Source organism: Scyliorhinus torazame, chromosome 8 (assembly GCF_047496885.1).
Source record: "Scyliorhinus torazame isolate Kashiwa2021f chromosome 8, sScyTor2.1, whole genome shotgun sequence".
NCBI lineage: Eukaryota > Metazoa > Chordata > Chondrichthyes > Carcharhiniformes > Scyliorhinidae > Scyliorhinus > Scyliorhinus torazame.
In genome coordinates, this window is record NC_092714.1 from 63,337,072 (window position 1) to 63,354,517 (window position 17,446).

The following is a 17,446-nucleotide window of genomic DNA, read 5'->3' on the forward strand; positions in this document are numbered from 1 at the left end:
ATTTTAATACGGTGTTGGACCCAGCACTGGATCGCTCCAGATCTAGAACTGGAAAGAGGTCGGCTGCGGCCAAGGTGCTTAGGGGGTTGATGGACCAGATGGGGGGGGAGTGGATCCGTGGAGGGTTGCCAGGCCGCAGGCCAGGGAATTTTCTTTTTTTTCCCACGTGCACAAAGCCTACTCCCGGATAGATTTTTTTGTTCTGGGCAGGGCGCTGATCCCGAAAGTGGACGGAACGGAGTATTCGGCCATAGCCATTTCAGATCACGCCCCGCACTGGGTGGAACTGGAGTTGGGAGAGGAGAGGGACCAACGCCCATTGTGGCGGTTGGATGTGGGACTGCTGGCAGGTGAGGTGGTGTGTGGGAGGGTGAGGGGGTGCATTGAAAGGTTCTTGGAGGCCAACGACAACAGGGAGGTGCAGGTGGGGGTGGTATGGGAGGCGCTGAAGGCGGTGATCAGGGGAGAGCTAATCTCCATCAGGGCTCATAGGGAGAAGATAGAGGGCATGGAAAGGGAGAGGTTAGTGGGGGAGATTTTAAGAGTGGACAGGAGGTACGCAGAGGCCCCTGAAGAGGGACTACTTAGGGAAAGGCGACATCTCCAGACGGAGCTCGACCTGTTGACCACAGGGAAGGCAGAGTCACAGTGGAGGAAAGCGCAGGGGACAACGTAAGAGTATGGGGAGAAGGCGGGCCGGATACTGGCACACCAGCTCCATAAGAGGATGGCAGCGAGGGAGATAGGTGGAGTCAAGGATGGAAGGGGAGCCACGGTGCAGAGTGCGACGAAAGTAAATGAGGCATTCAAGGCCTTCTATGAGGAGCTGTACAGATCCCAGCCCCCAGCGGGGGAAGAGGGGATGCGACGATTCTTGGACCAATTGAGGTTCCAGAGGGTGGAGGAGCAGGAGGTGGCTGGTTTGGGGGCACCAATTGGGTTGGAGGAGCTGATCAAAGGTCTGGGGAGTATGCAGGCAGGGAAGGCCCCGGGACCGGATGGGTTCCTGGTTGACTTCTATAGGAAGTACATAGACATGTTAGCCCCGTTGCTAGTGAGGACGTTTAATGAGGCAAGGGAGGGAGGGACCCTGCCCCCGACAATGTCTGAGGCGACGATCTCTTTGATCCTGAAGCGGGACAAGGACCCACTGCAATGTGGGTCGTACAGGCCGATCTCACTCCTCAACGTGGATGCTAAGTTGCTGGCAAAAGTGCTGGCTACGAGGATCGAGGACTATGTCCCGGGGGTGATTCACGTGGACAAGACGGGATTCGTAAAGGGCAGGCAACTAAACACCATTGTGCGGCGGCTCCTAAACGTGATAATGATGCCATCGGTGGAGGGAGAGGCAGAGATAGTGGCGGCTATGGACGCGGAGAAGGCCTTTGACCGAGTAGAGTGGGAGTACCTCTGGGAAGTGCTGCGGAGGTTTGGGTTCAGGGGAGGGTTTATTAGTTGGGTTAAGTGCCTATACAGAGCCCCGGTGGTGAGTGTGGTTACGAATCGGCGGAGGTCAGAGTATTTTCGGCTGTATCGTGGGACGAGGCAGGGGTGCCCCCTGTTTGCATTAGTAATTGAACCCATGGCCATGTCATTAAGAGAGTCTAGGAAATGGAGGGGGGTGGTCCGAGGGGGAGAGGAGCATCGAGTGTCACTTTATGCAGACGACCTGTTGCTGTATGTGGCGGATCCAGTGGAGGGGATGGTGGAGGTCATGCAGACTCTAAGGGAGTTTGGGGATTTTTCGGGCTATAAGCTTAATGTAGGAAAGAGTGAGCGGTTTGTAGTACAGTCAGGAGACCAGGAAAGGGGGATAAACGATCTACCGTTGAGGAGGGCAGAAAGGAGCTTTCGGTACTTGGGGATCCAAATAGCTAGGAGTTGGGGGGCCCTACATAAACTTAATCTGACAAGACTGGTGGAGCAGATGGAGGAGGACTTCAAACGATGGGACATGTTGCCGCTCTCGCTAGCGGGTAGAGTGCAGTAGGTCAAAATGGTGGTCCTCCCGAGGTTTCCTTGTGTTCCAGTGCCTTCCAATTGTAATCACCAAGGCCTTTTTTTTAAAGAGGGTAGGCAGGAGTATTATGGGTTGTGTGGGTGAATAAGACCCCGAGGGTAAGGAGGGGTTTTCTGGAGCGCAGTAGGGACAGAGGAGGGTTGGCGTTGCCGAATCTGGGTGGCTACTACTGGGCAGCAAATGTGGCGATGATCCGTAAGTGGGTGATGGAGGGAGAAGGGGCGGCATGGAAGAGGTTGGAGATGGCGTCCTGCAAAGAAACAAGCCTGGGGGCGCTGGTGACGGCACCGCTGCCGCTCTTGCCGACAAGGTGCACCACGAGTCCAGTGGTGGCGGCAACGCTAAAGATCTGGGGCCAGTGGAGACAGCACAGGGGTGCAATGGGAGCCTCGGTGTGGTCCCCGATCAGGGGTAACCATCAGTTTGTCCCAGGGAGGATGGACGGGGTGTTTCAGAGCTGTCATCGAGCAGGGATTAGAAGAATGGGGGACCTGTTCATTGATGGGACGTTTGCGAGCCTAGGGGGGGCACTGGAGGAGAAGTTTGGGCTACCCCCGGGAAATGCGTTCAGATACATGCAGGTGAGGGCGTTTGTGAGGCGACAGGGGAGGGAATTCCCGTTGCTCCCGGCACAGGAGATTCAAGACAGGGTGATCTCGGGTGTATGGGTCGGAGAGGGCAAGGTGTCGGCGATATACCAGGAGATGAAAGAAAAGGGGGAGGCGTTGGTAGAGGAGCTGAAGGGCAAATGGGAGGAGGAGCTGGGGGAGGAGATTGAGGAGGGGCTATGGGCTGATGCCCTAAGTAGGGTTAATTCCTCTTCTTCGTGTGCCAGGCTTAGCCTGATACAATTTAAGGTGGTTCATAGAGCGCACATGACGGGGGCGAGGCGGAGTAGGTTCTTTGGGGTAGAGGACAGATGTGGGAGGTGCTCAGGAAGTCCGGCGAACCATGTCCATATGTTTTGGTCATGCCCGGCACTGGAGGGGTTCTGGAGGGGAGTGGCGGGAACAGTATCCAAGGCGGTGAAAGTCCAGGTCAAGCCAAGCTGGGGGCTAGCACTATTTGGAGTAGTGGACGAGCCAGGAGTGCAGGAGGCGAAAAAGGCCGGCATTCTGGCCTTTGCGTCCCTAGTAGCCCGGCGAAGGATCTTGCTAATGTGGAAGGAGGCGAAGCCCCCCAGCGTGGAGGCCTGGATAAATGATATGGCAGGGTTTATCAAGTTGGAGAGGATAAAGTTTGCCTTGAGGGGGTGGCAACCGTTCCTATCTCGCGGAGCGTTAGATGAAGGTCGGTCAGCAGCAGCAGCAACCCAGGGGGGGGTGGGGGGTATTTAAGCAAGAAAATACATGAAGGATCTGGAAAACTGACATGTACAGGAGGTATCCAATGTACAAAGCTCTGTATCATATCGATTTACCATGTTAATATCTTGCTATGTGCGCTTTCTTTCTTTTTGTTACGGAGGCCGGGGCGGGGGGGGGGGGTTTGTTTGTAAGGGTGAAAAAAGAGTGTTAAAAATTCTTAATAAATATATTTTAAAAAAAAGATATTTACAGGGACACCCAAATTCCTTCCCTCCATTATTTTCTAGCTTTTCATCATTCCCAAAACATTGTTTTAGCTTCCACAATCAAAAATCACAATCCTTGCATTTGTTTAAAAAAAAAATTAAATTAAAAAAATAAATTAAAAAAATAAAAATAAAAAAAAATAAAAAAATTGCTTAATGTATTTTATAACTCTCCTGTTCCCATCGACACACTTGTTGCACCTAACTTCCAAGTTGTTTTCAAACCTGAATATTCTTTCATTCAAATCAGTAATATGATGAAAAACTGAGGTCCCAGTCCACCTAGAAAGCTGATGCATGAAAGAGTTACAAAAGGTTCAATCAAATGTTGCAGAATATGGCTTCTGGTAAGTTCAGTTGCAGGATGTATGATTTATTTTGATGTAAGTAGTTGACAGTAATGCTGAAGTAGGTAAATGCAAATCCAGAAGACAACAATCTACAGGACAAATCAACATGATTACCAGAATCAAAAAGTATTAACATGGCACTGTTAGTTCTGTATTTAGTTTCCAACATTATTCTCCAATGCTCCGTGGACTTTATTCACATGAGAATGCCATGAAATGCCAACTAGAAGGTAGCTTCACAGTCAAAATTGGTGCGGGGGTCTCCAACACTTTCCACGTCACACAATGACAAATGGCGGTGAAAGAAAGCTAATGGCATCCAGCTCCAACTAGTCCTCTCTTTTTTAAGCTGACTCATTGGATTTGATCAGTTCAGTACTTTTGAAAGGATTAATTGCACTAAAATCACGAGCCACATTTGTACGATTCCTTTTCCATCGCCAAAAGTCGTAAAGTCATGAAAAATCTGAAGTCCAGCTTAACCATGAACTAATATCCCAGAGGAAATGGTAATAAGTGAAGCAGCTTTAACCATATCTAATAATACGGAAAAATTGGAGAAACAAATCATGTGTCTAAAAAAGTGGGCATGGAAGCAAAGGTGACAAACTCCCAACCATTCATCAGCAAAGACCTCAGTTTCAACCCTTGACACCACCCATCACAATTAATTTTTTGCTAAGCACAATGTTGAGGTCTTCTTTAGACAGTGGGCCCTTTTCCTCATTTTCAGAGTTCATGTTCTACCTGGTCTCTTCCTTCTGGTCCATTACCCATTCTAGATCCTTTCAGGAGAGCTGCTGGCATGACATCAACAGCAATTTCTCTGCTCCCCTCATTCACTCTAACCTACCTCCTTAAGAACAGTGTGCTGCAGTTTCACAAGTTCAACCCTATCTTTGGGACTAAATTTACTGACAAGGATGGCACCAACCATATAAATCCATCATTTCCAAGAATGTTACACACAATGCCCTTTCAAGATCTTATCTCCATGACCTCGAATCTCAGTCCCCCGATCCTGCAGACGGTTTCTACTTCAAGCATCACAGGACTGCATTGATCTATCGTTTTAGTCCTTTGCCCAAATTCCTTCCCTCCATCATTTTCTAGTCTTTCATCATTAGCAAAACATTCCATTTTATCTTCCACAACCAAAAATCACAATCCTTGCATTTTTTTTAAATTTGTATAAATCGCTTCATATATTTTATAACTCTTCTGTTCCCATCGACACACTTTGTTGCACCTAACTTCCAAGTTGTTTTCAAGTCTGAATATTCTTTCATTCAGATCAGTAATATGTTGAAAAACTGAGGTTCCAGTCCATCTAGAAAGCGGATGCATGAAAGAGTTACAAAAGGTTCAATCAAATGTTGCAGAATATGGCTTCTGGTAAGTTCAGTTGCAGGATGGTATGATGTATTTTGATGTAACAGTTGACAGTAATGCTGAAGTAGATAAATGCAAATCTCGACTTTTTTTATCCCCTTGTTTCCTCATATGAAGGAATCTATACTGGGGTGCAATAAGAGGTTGCCCATTTAAGATAAAACCAAGAAAGAATTTCAAAAGGATCATGAAGTCAATACTGAATATATTTTAGGGGAAATTAGAAAGATTTTTGATCCACAAAGGAGTAGATGAAGGGGAGGGGCAGCACAGTAGTTAGCACTACTGTCTCACAGCACCAGCGACCCTGGTTCAATTCTGGCCTTGGGTGACTGTGTGGAGTTTGTACGTTCTCCCTATGTCTGCATGGTTTTCGTCCAGTTGTTCTGGTTTCATCCCACTGTGCAAAAATGTGCTGGTTAGGTGGATTGGCCATGTTAAATTGCCCCTAATGTCTAGGGATGTGCAAGTTAGGTTATGGGATGAAGGGGATAGGGCGCGATGGACACTTGTTCGAAGGGCCGGTGTCGACACAATGGGCCGAATGGCCTCCTTCTGCACTTTAGGGATTCGATGATTCTATGAAAGCAGAGTTGAAGACACAATCAGATTAGACATGATCTTATTGACTGACAGAGCAAGCTTAAGGAGTAAATGGCTACTCCCATTTCTTATATTCTAATGGAACTAACTCATTCACAACAGCACCATTCCACTGTCACCTCCAAAAAACCCCACGCAAATGCAAGGGAAGCCTTTATCTCCTTCCTTCCCACTGTCCAGAGCCCCAGCACTCCTTCCAGATGCAAGTAATTTACTTGTGCTTCATGCAATTAAGTATACAACATTTTGTGATCACAACGCAGTCTCCTCTCTGTTGAGTAGATCAAATGCAGATCAGGCAATCACTGCGGAACAACACTGTTCAATCCACACACATAGCTCTGGGCTTCCAGTCATCTGTCATTTTAATTTTCCTTCCCACACCAACGAATCTTGGCACAAGGTCAGGAAACAAGATTAAGCACGTCACAGCCTTCTGGACTCAAATCTTGAGTTTAATGATTTTGGATCATAATCTCTGCCCCCTCCCCTCGATCATGCGGCAGCTGTTTATTCTACTCCAGGACCATCTTTTGTTTATTTACATGTCCCAATACCATCACCTTTTTGACAAGTCACCCTGACTTTCCATCCCAAGAGAAGTCTGTTTTATTTTGTTCTATCCTGCCCTCCCCACTTTCTCTGCTTATGTATTTGGACAAAACCTGTGCTTTCTCCAAATATTTCCCAGTTCTGATAAAGTATTGGGCAGGACTTTCCTGTGGACTTTGGGACCTCTTATATCAGGGCCTGATGGAGGTCCTAAGCCCTCCAGTGAGATTTTGACATCAGACAACATGGAGAGACCTTTATACCAGTTTGAATTCAAGATCAAGATTTGGATTAAAGATGGGGGCAGCACGGTAGCACAGTGATTAGCACAGTTGCTTCACAGCTCCAGGATCCCAGGTTCAATTCCCGGCCTGGATCACTGTCTGTGTGGAGTCTGCACGTTCTCCTGTGTCTGCGTGGGTTTCCTCCGGGTGCTCCGGTTTCCTCCCACAGTCCAAAGATGTGCGGGTTAGAGGGATTGGCCATGCTAAACTGCCGTTAGTGTCCCCCCCCCCCAAAAAAAAAAAGAGGTTAATTGGGGTTACTAGGTGAAGGGGATGGGGTGGAGGAGGGGTGCTTGAGTGGGGTGCTCTTTCCAAGGGCTGGTGCAGACTCGATGGGCCGAATGGCCTCCTTCTGCACTGTAAATTCTATGATTCTATGATCAGGTGCCAGAGATGATAAAAACTTTAAACCAGGTAGCAGTCTCCACCAATTATAGCAGCCCCCCTGTTCTTTTTGTTCATTCACCTTTCTGGAACAGTTCATATTATCAAATCCACCATACCTTTTGTTCTCAAACACTACAATGTAGCTTGAACCAAACAAAAACAATTAAAACCTCTCAACACATGAGAAAACTAGTCCAGTTATCAGTCTTGAAACCACTCATTAGCTTTGATTTTCTATCATTCAGATCAGATATTCCTTTTACTACCACTCAGATGCATTGAGGCACCAACCCAAGGCTCCGTCAACAACCTCCAAACCAGAGACCTCATCACCAAGATGGACAAGGGCAATAGATGCAGAGAAATACCACCACCTGCAACTTCCTTCCAAGTCACACCATCCTGACTTGGGTGCCGTTCCTTCACTGTCACCCCCTCCCTACCAACTTTGTAGGTGTACCTGCACCAAATGGACAACAGTGGTTGAAGGTGGCTCACCACCATCTTCTCAAGGGCAATTAGGTGGTCAATCAATGCTGGCCTAGCCAGCAATGCTCACATTCCATGAACAAATAAATAAAATTAAGATTTTAAAATGTGTTACTGATAGTCTCAGTATGCAAATTCTTTGACATATGGTACTAACTCATTTTTCTACATTAAAGAGCATTGCACACCCAAGTGTGAAAGTGTACAAACTCAGCAATAGCATGATGGGAAAAATAGCCAACTTATGTAACCAAGTGTGAGAAAGCTATGTCAGCTAAGTGCCAAGATCAGACCCTGACAAACTAGACAAAGCTAAGAATCCACATAATTGTATCATACAAGGCCAGAAGAGGGAAGATAGTGCCTGACCTTATTAAAACCTGATAACAAAGCCACGATCTAGGAATGTCCTAATAACACAACTTCCTCATGACCTAGGTCCATCTGCGTCAAGGCATCATGAGGGCAGAGGTAAAAACAAAATAGGACCACGTCTTAAATCCTCTAAAGACAAACTACTGCAAATAAGCCGAGTCAGGGTCTTTCCATGACACCATGTTTGATCAGAAGTTATGACTGTATTGACATTTTTGAACAAGGTCTGTTTTTGTAAAATGATACAGCTGGTGTATAAATATTGAACGTTTTCTCCATGTCTTTGCGAGCTTGAGAAAGAATGAGCAGGTTTACCTGAACAGCTCTCTCTCTCTAACCTGTAGCCATCTGCATGCAGGCTTTGGTCAATAAAGACAAAGTTATTTATTTCGAAACAGAGTTGTAAAGTTGTTTTCTTCACAGTCTTGGAGTAGGGAAAATTTAAAAAGACGACACAAGCCCAAGCCAGGGAACAAGGAAAGTTCAGATTTAACATGTGCCTCTTCAGTTACAGTGCAGTAGCTTCAGAATAACCTACTTCAGATAACAGTTCTTGCTTTCTTATAGGTGAAACATGGCACAATTGGCATATCCCATTTTAAAGATTCAAACGTGGATGAGTCATAGACTTCTTAACTAGTACTTTATATAAATAATATTCATAGGGCAGCACGGTGGCACAGTGGTCAACACTACTGTCTCACAACACCAGGGAACCTGGTTCAATCCCTTGGGTGGCTATTTGCTTGTCCATTCTTCCCGTTTGTGTGGGTTTCCTCTGGGTGCTCTGGTTTCCTTCCACAGTCCAAAGAACTGACCATGCTAAATTGCCCCTTAGTGCCCAAAGGTTAGGCAAGGTTACGGGAATAGGACAGGTGGGGTGCTCCTCTGGACGGTCAGTGCAGACTTGATTGGCTGAATGGTCTCCTTCTGCACTGTAGGGATTCTATGATTAATAAAATAACTGATGCACAAGAATTTAAGATATTTCAACAAAATTACTTTGGAGTCCAAATGCCAATCTTTCATATAAATGCACAAATGACTGGAGATCTTCCAAGTCTTACATGGAAAATACCACTAAATTAGTATTTGAATAGAGACTTAAACAGTTAGTGCAGAATAGATTATTCAAATTTCAAGTGCGTTAGCCAACTTTAAACAACTGACGCAATCAAAATGTAGTTCTTAGTAAGGCCACTTACAAGGTATTGAGACCAAAAAACATCGGAGCAGAATTAGGCCATTGAGGCTATAGAGTCTGCTCCGTATTCAATCATGGCTGATATGTTTCTGATCCCCATTCTCCTGCCTTCTCCCCATAACCCCTTATTAATCAAGAATCTATGTCTGCCTTAAAGACAGTGACTTTGTCTCCACAGCCTTCTGCGGCAAAGAGTTCCGCAGATTCACCACCCTCTGGCTGAAGAAATTCCTCATGTCAGTTTTTCCTACCAGTGGAAACATCCTCTCCACATCCACTATATCTCGGCCTGTCAGTATCCTGTTAAGTTTCAATAAGATCCCCCCTCATCCTTCTAAACTACGAGTACAGACCCAGAGTCCTCAACCGCTCCTTATGACGACAAGCTCTTCATTCCAAGGATCATTCTTGTGAACCTCCTCGGAACCCTTTCCAAAGCCAGCATGCGCTTCCCAAAACTGCGCACAATACGCCAAGTGGGGTCTGACCAGAGCCTTAGAGTCAGAAGTACAACCCTGCTCTTGTATTCTGGCCCTCTTGGTATGAATGTTCTCTAGCCCTCGCGACATGAATGTTAACATTGCATTTGCCTTCCTTTGCCTTCTTAACTGCCAACTGAACCTGCACGTTAACCTGAGGAGTCCTAGTTTAAGGTTCTATTAAGTCCCTTTGTGCTTCTGATTTCCTAAGCCTTTTCCTGTTTAGAAAATAGTCTATGCCTCCATTCTTCCTTGCAAAGTGCATAATCTTACACTTTTCCATATTGTATTCCATCTACCACTTCTTTGCCCACTCTCGTAGCTTGTCCAAGTCCTTCTGCAGCACTCCCCCTCCCCCACTTCTGCAATTCTACCGGTCCCTCTGCATTGGATTAAGTTTGAGACATAAACTACCCATAAATTTAGATGTTGCACTAGGATACAGTTATCAATAAGATAACCCTTTTGAACAGCAGCACATTAGGTTAGCTCACCCCACAGTGAATGTACAGTGAGCCTCAAAGTAGGACTGTGTAGTCATTACAACAACACCATGTCATCTTTACTAGAACATGTCTTTACATTGCGTTTTACTGTGCAATTTCTTGTCTTGGGCACAATTAATCAAACATTGTGGAATTTAATTCTTTATTTTAGCTAGTCCACAAGACATCCAAACACAGCAGTCAATAAACTCCAAAAGTCCAGTAGTGATTTGATAGTACACATACCTATTTGTGCTTGCATAGAATTTTGACCCCCATCACGCAACCCAACACAACAGAATAGTCACCTATCCAGGCATCAAAATACACGTGCCAGGAGCTTATAAATTAGAAATCACCATTGTGCTTAATTTAATAAATAACCTGTTTATGTTGAAGTTGAAGAACAAATTTTCTAAAGAGGAAAAAAACAAAATCAAAAAATATCCACAGGTCAGCTCCATTAGTGGCATCCCTTACGGAGTGTGCATGCAGATGAAAACGGATTTCAACATGCCCTACAGCCCGACACACTGGAGAGGCTCACACATAAATAGATCCTTGTATACAAGAGAAAATGTCTTCAACAATTTTTTCTTAATGGATTTATTCAATGTTTATTTAAAGTCCACTGAAAAATCATATAAAAATTTTAGTTGAAGATCATTTGACCCACCTTAGTAGATGTACCTAAAAATATCCGACAGACCCCATCAATTGTTTTGTTTAAAAACTATTGCAGGTTCACACCTTCACTGTTCTAACCAGGAATCCAATCCACAAGATCATTTTTCCTTGTAAAGAATATGCTGATAAAAGAGTGTTTGCTTAATCCTACTATTTGAAATAATATGCTGATTTACCTTTTTGGATACATTATTCAAGGCATAATCTTAACTAAAGCAAAGTTTGACTTGTCTTCTACTGTTTTTGCAGATAAAGTTAAAAATCACAAACCAGTGTACAAGTCTAAACATGCCATAAATACAGATAAAAAATGCAATTAAATATTAAAACCATTTTTCTGCACAAGGATCGAAATAAAACCATAGAATGCCTACAGTGCAGAAGGGGGCCATTCGGCCAATTGAGTCTGCACCGAACCCTCTGAAAGCACCCTACCTAGACCCACTACCCCCAACCCCCACCTAACATGCACATTTTTGGACTGTGGGAGGAAACCGGAGCGCCCGGAGGAGAGAGACAGGGAGAAAGTGCAAACTCCACATAGATAGTCACCCAAGGCCAGAATTGAACCTGTGTCCCTGGCTCTGTGAGGCAATAGTGCTAACCAATGCTGCCCCTACTTGCAGCATTCTTTCCCGATGAGCTGAAGCTGTTTGTGGTTTAATGCAGACATGTTAGAAACAACCAATGTATTAAGGGACTTTCCAGAGGAAGAAGTATGCTAGATTTAAACAGTACTCCATCAACCCGTTTAAAAATGGAAAGAGCTATAGGCATCAACTTTATGCTGTGATATTGCATACCTGTTCCTCATTCCAGTCCCATTTCCACAGCTCCCACCCACAATGGTCTGGAGAGAAGGTAATGCTGAACGGCTCAGCTGCTGCCGACTCGGGCCCCGCCGTCCACCAGGCATGGCATGGGCCAACTCGGCTTCAAACACTGGTGCAGTCTGCCCAAAACCAATACGTTCAGTGCTCTGCAACAAAACAAACAATGCAGTTAGTAACTAGATAGCAAATTCCCCCATCTCTTTTGAGAAATCCAACAACTTAAAAACAGTTTCACATTCGCAGTATCTATTTTTTTTTTTTTAAAACTCCCTTTTAATCTTGCCTCCCTCCAGCATTAGTCTGCATTCAGTGTAGTTCAGTTTAGTGTACAACATACATTGTAGCCACCTAAAATGGCTGAGTCCCGATTAATTTGGCCAAAACCCGATGTAAAATGGCTAACCGAAAAGGCTGGTGGGAAAAGCAGCCAACAGGGCACAAACGGACAGCTGCAGACAGAACAGCATATTCGGCTCTGGGGAAGTCGGCCCAGATCGATACCTGCGACCATTAGCAGCACATCAACCCAGACATCTGCAGTTTAATCGGCTATCCCTGGGAACAATTGCAACATATTAGCAATTGAATGCCGATCCAGACACCTCGGCGCCAGCAGTGGCCGAGACAAAGAAAGGTGAACGACCACCCCCCGATCAAGGAATCGCCCCATTATTGGAGCATATGGAACCCAGTGATTGGGAACAAGTCCAATCACTTGGGACCAGGGTCAAGATCCGCCCCGAGAGGCGGGAAGCCCCCGGGAATTATAAACGATAGGGGCCAAGTTCAGATCGACCCTTCTCTCCCTTCTTCTCCTGCTCGCAACCTTCGCAAGAACCATCGACCAGCAACCGTAAGTTTGACTCCAGCGATCGCTACCCGATAGAGACTCCTAACCATCGACCTGTATCAGCCTTTGAATCCCACAGGCCAGACCCAATTCGATAAGCCATTCGTTTCCCTGACCTGGTGGGCCATTCCCAAAAGTTAAATATTGGCCAGTAGTGGTAGGTAGTAGTCTAGAAAGTAGGATTATTGTATAAGTATTTATTGCTGTATATAATAAATGACTGCTGATTTTACTCTTACTAAGCGGTGTGCTGTCTTATTAATCATAACTAGAGCTTGAACCACGTGGCGGTATCGGAAAGATACCTGGTGACTCGTGAGCAAAGGTGACAGAATTAGAGCTAATAAAACGAAGGCTAATAAGAGCAACAACATACATGCATCATAATATGGCATATGAAGAAAATCTAATGAAACAATACATATATTTTAATTAAAGTCCAATCACAGCTTTTAATGCCAACTAAAACAAGTTGTTGCTTTTGGGCCACTTCCTACGATTACATGGTGAATACTTGAGTTATGAAATATTTTCAAGTAAAGAGTAGGTTTTTCTTCTCTTGGATGCTGAAATTCCAACAATCCCAGGCCACACGTTTTATCTAGCAGATTCTGCGTAAATATAACACTGATTATTGCACCTTATCCTAAACAGGTTTAATAAATTTTCCCATTAAGTGGAAATATCAAAAACGGGCCATTAATACAAGATAGCTACTAACAAATCTAAAAAAGGAACTACAGTGAATGCCTTTACTCCAGTTGTAATTTGCCCAACCCGCCTGTGGATGGTTTGGTGGCAGACGGGCATGGAGAATCTGGCACGAGCCAAAAAAGTCAGGAACCCGCCAAGCTAAAATTAAACTACAATGGCAGGTTGGTTATCTTGCTATCAGGTTGTGCGACTACCATTTGCATTCATTCACATTTCAGGAACATGCATTAAAACAGCTGCCCATCAGTCCAGTAAGGCCTTCCAATCTTGTGTCCAGGCCAGCAGGAAATTACATCAGTGTCAACACCAGATTGGCAATGAGTGGGATTCACAAGGCAGTCCTCAGTTCACCAAAGACTTTGAGCAGAGCACAATAACTTGCCAAAATGCTGCGCTGCTCCTGATACGCTGTTCACTACTCTGTCGGGGTAAAGAGTGGTAGGACAAAGGCGCACGATGGAAGGCAGAGGGTCAAATAGTTGGATGAAGAAGGTGAGCAATGTTAAGGTTGAGGGGAAACCAAAAGGAGGGAAGCTAGGCCCTGATAAGCCTGCATGAGAAGCTCACTAACAAGGGAATCAATATTTACTGGAAGGTGAATAGATGAAGACTCCAGAAGTGGTGGGTGGTAGAATTGAGGAACAGACTTTTTCTCAAAGTGGTTAACCTTTTTCCTTTGGGTCGCTGCCATCATGCACAGTCTGGGGAAGACAGGAGGGCTGAAGAGGGGGAACGAGTGTGTTGAACTGGTATTTAAATACAGCATTAGGGCCTTTGAACAGGTCAGCTGAGGGCAGGCGGATGAATTTGCTGCCAGTCTGCCAGGAGAGAACTTACCTGTGCATAATTAATAATATTCCAGATGTAGAATCTGGCAGGATATCCTGCCATTCTGGTCGGTGGAAAAGGCGCTGAAGGAGCCACCCGCCACTGCTCCTACTCTCAAATGGGAGAATTCTGACCTCAGGTGGTGCAGAATCTGGGTCATGCTACCATAAGATGCAGCTGGGGCAAGAGGCTTAGATGATCATACTTGTAGTGCTCCCCTGCTCAAGGGTATATTGTACTTTCTCGCTACTTCAAAACAGCGTCAGTCACTGAAAATTTTACATGCATCAACTTACTTATCCTTTTACTCTGCCCACTCCTGCTATCAAACCAAAATATTTAACTAGCAAATGAAGGCTGAGAAATACATTTATTCACAAGCATTGGACTATTAGCCAATCTCAAACATAAGAATAGGAACAGCTAGTATTTGCTTTCCTAACATTTCAAATGAGATGCACAACTGAAGGGTGAATCTGAAACGATTGATTTTAAAAACCGTTATCAATCCACCCCAACCTCTGACTGGAGTTACTGAACAAAGAAAGAACAAAGAAAGAACAGAACAGGAACAGGTCCTTCGGTCCTCCATGCCTGTGCTGACCATGCTGCCCGTCTAAACTAAAATCTTCTGCACCTCCAGGGTCCATATCCCTCTATTCCCATCCTATTCATGTAGTTGTCAAGATGCCCCTTAAACGCCACTATCGTGCCTGCTTCCACCACCTCCTTCAGCAGCGAGTTCCAGACACCCACTACCCTCTTGTGTAAAAAAAAAAGACTTGCCTTGTACATCTCCTCTAAACCTTGCCCCTCGCACCTTAAACCTCTGCCCCCTAGTAATTGACCCCTCTACCCTGGGGAAAAGCCTCTTGACTATCCACTCTGTCTATGCCCCTCATAAATTTGTAGACTTCTATCAGGTCGCCTCTCAACCTCCATCGTTCCTGTGAGAACAAACAGAGTTTATTCAACATTAAGAACCAGTACTGTCAGCTTCTAGGTTTGTCTATGTGACCCATCTAAGCCTGGAATCACTGTTTGCAATAACAGACAAAAGGTTTTATAACCAAAAAAAAAAAAGTTGGACGAGAAACTCAAATGTCCAGCTTTTGAGCCTTTGCTCTGGTTATCCAATGAGTGAAGCATTTTTGATCAAAATCATGCAAAACATCAAATAATTTTCTCAGGCAGGTAGACAATCATTTCCCAATGATCTTTATAATAAATCTTTACAACCACTTGCAACATGAACGAATGTTATATTGTGTACTCATGGGTGCACTAAGATTTCAGCATATAATCTCATCACGCCATGCTAAATGTCTGGAAACCACCTCAATAACAGAAATCATAGAATTCCTATATTGGCAGCGGCAGCAACAGTGTGCACACAACAAAATTTGCAAAGATGCCTATGCTGAAAGAGCAAACAATGTACTTCAGATCAGTCCTTGAAACCAGAGCTTAATTGTTGTCCAACAATTCACTCACCTAGGACCAAGCCAAGGAACAAAGCTCTTTTGACAAGTTCATCCCAGAGTATGTACCCCATATAAATTCAAAGCCCATAATAAATTATGATCTCTCAATCATGTCTACCAATTTCACATCCAAGCAGGTTGGGAACATCAAGCGACACCCCAGGAATATTAAAGTACATCCAAAAAACTATTAATATGCTCTCAATCACTGATCGCATGTGTCTTGGGAATTTTGAAAATTACAGTACTTTGCAACTTCCATAGATCAAAATATGGAAATTCTCCCTTTAATTACTCAAACATTAAGAAATAGATTTTAATAATTACTTAAAGGAGTACACTCTCATCTCTCATTTCCCTTTTGTTCCAAGTGATCAATTCATGCCAAGGTAAGCGGACTCATTCTTCATACAAGAGCTGGATCAGTGACTACTGCAACAATTATAACCCTGAAGAGCTGGGCAATTGCTGTCTGAAACAATCTTCTGCATACATTTTCAGAATCAGCCAATGGACACCATCTGGGACAGACACTATAATTTCTCTTCTAGCTAGGCCCACAAACATCAATTTAACTGCTCAGGTAAGGTTAGCGGTCAGTCTGCTCATTCAAACTTGGTATCCTCTTAATCATAAATGGTTCAGTATTACATTGCATGATGGATTAATGGTGGAACTCAAACGCTGACATTTTAAAAATAAACATAAAGAACTTTCTATAAATATGCTCAAAGCTATGTTTTCATGTCTAATTCAAGGAATACATCCATCTTAATGGAGAGAGCTTCCTTTAAACTGACAAACATGAACCTTTTGCACAAAAAAGGATTTTTGTTGCTATTACTCATTTCAGTTTTAGCGGAGACGAGAAAGCCAAAATTTGGCATGACAGCCCAATCATGTCAATTATCACCCTTCTTGCCACTCCCAATTCATTGTCCTATTAACATCCGAAATAAAGGAGATATTGATCTTTTTCCCCTGAAAAAAAATCTCAAATATTTTTTTAAAGATCTGAATAAAAAACAATATTATTTCAGTTTCACCTCACAGAAGATCAATTAGGCTCAAGATTTTAAAAAGTAGGAATTCCTTTTATAGTCAAGCCCACAAAACTCATAAGCAGTACCTATCCATCGGTTCTATTTTTGGTTTAAAATACAATTGTATACCTACCTAATTTAATAAGATCATAAAACTTTTCTCCTTCCATAAAGTGCCAAACTTAAAATATCACCTTGTTTCTGTGACTTAGTCCACTTTGAAGATGGCGACAGGTTTAGATAAACTGGCAGTTTTTAAATAAAAGCAAAAATACTGAGGATGCATCAGAAATAAAAACAGAAATGCTGGATAAGCTCAGTAGGTCTGGCAGAATCGGTGGAGAGAGAAACAGAGTTTGCGCTTCAGATCTAAATGATCCTTCAACGGAGCCCACTGCACCTGTAGAAGGATCATTTAGATCAGAAATGTGAACGGTTTCTCTCTCGACAGATGCAACCAGACCTGCTGAGTTTATCCAACATTTTCTGTTTTCATGCCAGTTTTTAATTGCTGAAAAGCCAAGTTAGTTGAAATCCCAAATTTGAAAGATGCAACCTTTGATGCATTACAGCATAATTGAAGGGCCTTTTCTTTTTCTGCCTCCGTAGATCGTTCCGGCAGTGTCCCATTGGGCCCCCCTCCACCAACACCCCGACTCCCTGTCCCCACCACCCTCCTTTCGCCTCTCCCTCCCCCTTCTGTTGGTACAGAGGCGAGGGTATTTGGTCTCTCCAACGCAAAGTTTAGTGCTTGTACCATTCTTTATGTAGAAATGTGCTGTGAACCGTTTTAATAATCAGAATATCCACC

The 17,446-nt window shown here is 44.2% G+C and overlaps 1 protein-coding gene across 5 annotated transcripts in view; it reads right to left on the minus strand.

Annotated features, from left to right (window-relative positions):
- tmem39a (transmembrane protein 39A) overlaps nucleotides 1-17,446 on the minus strand; it is a 99,159-nt gene that overhangs the window by 45,337 nt on the left and 36,376 nt on the right. For all 5 annotated transcript variants that reach the window (XM_072513736.1, XM_072513732.1, XM_072513733.1 and 2 more), the window contains one exon: nucleotides 11,687-11,862. In XM_072513736.1, the coding sequence (XP_072369837.1) occupies nucleotides 11,687-11,799 (113 nt within the window). In that variant the 5' untranslated portion in view covers nucleotides 11,800-11,862. The remainder of the gene's footprint in view (nucleotides 1-11,686; nucleotides 11,863-17,446) is intronic.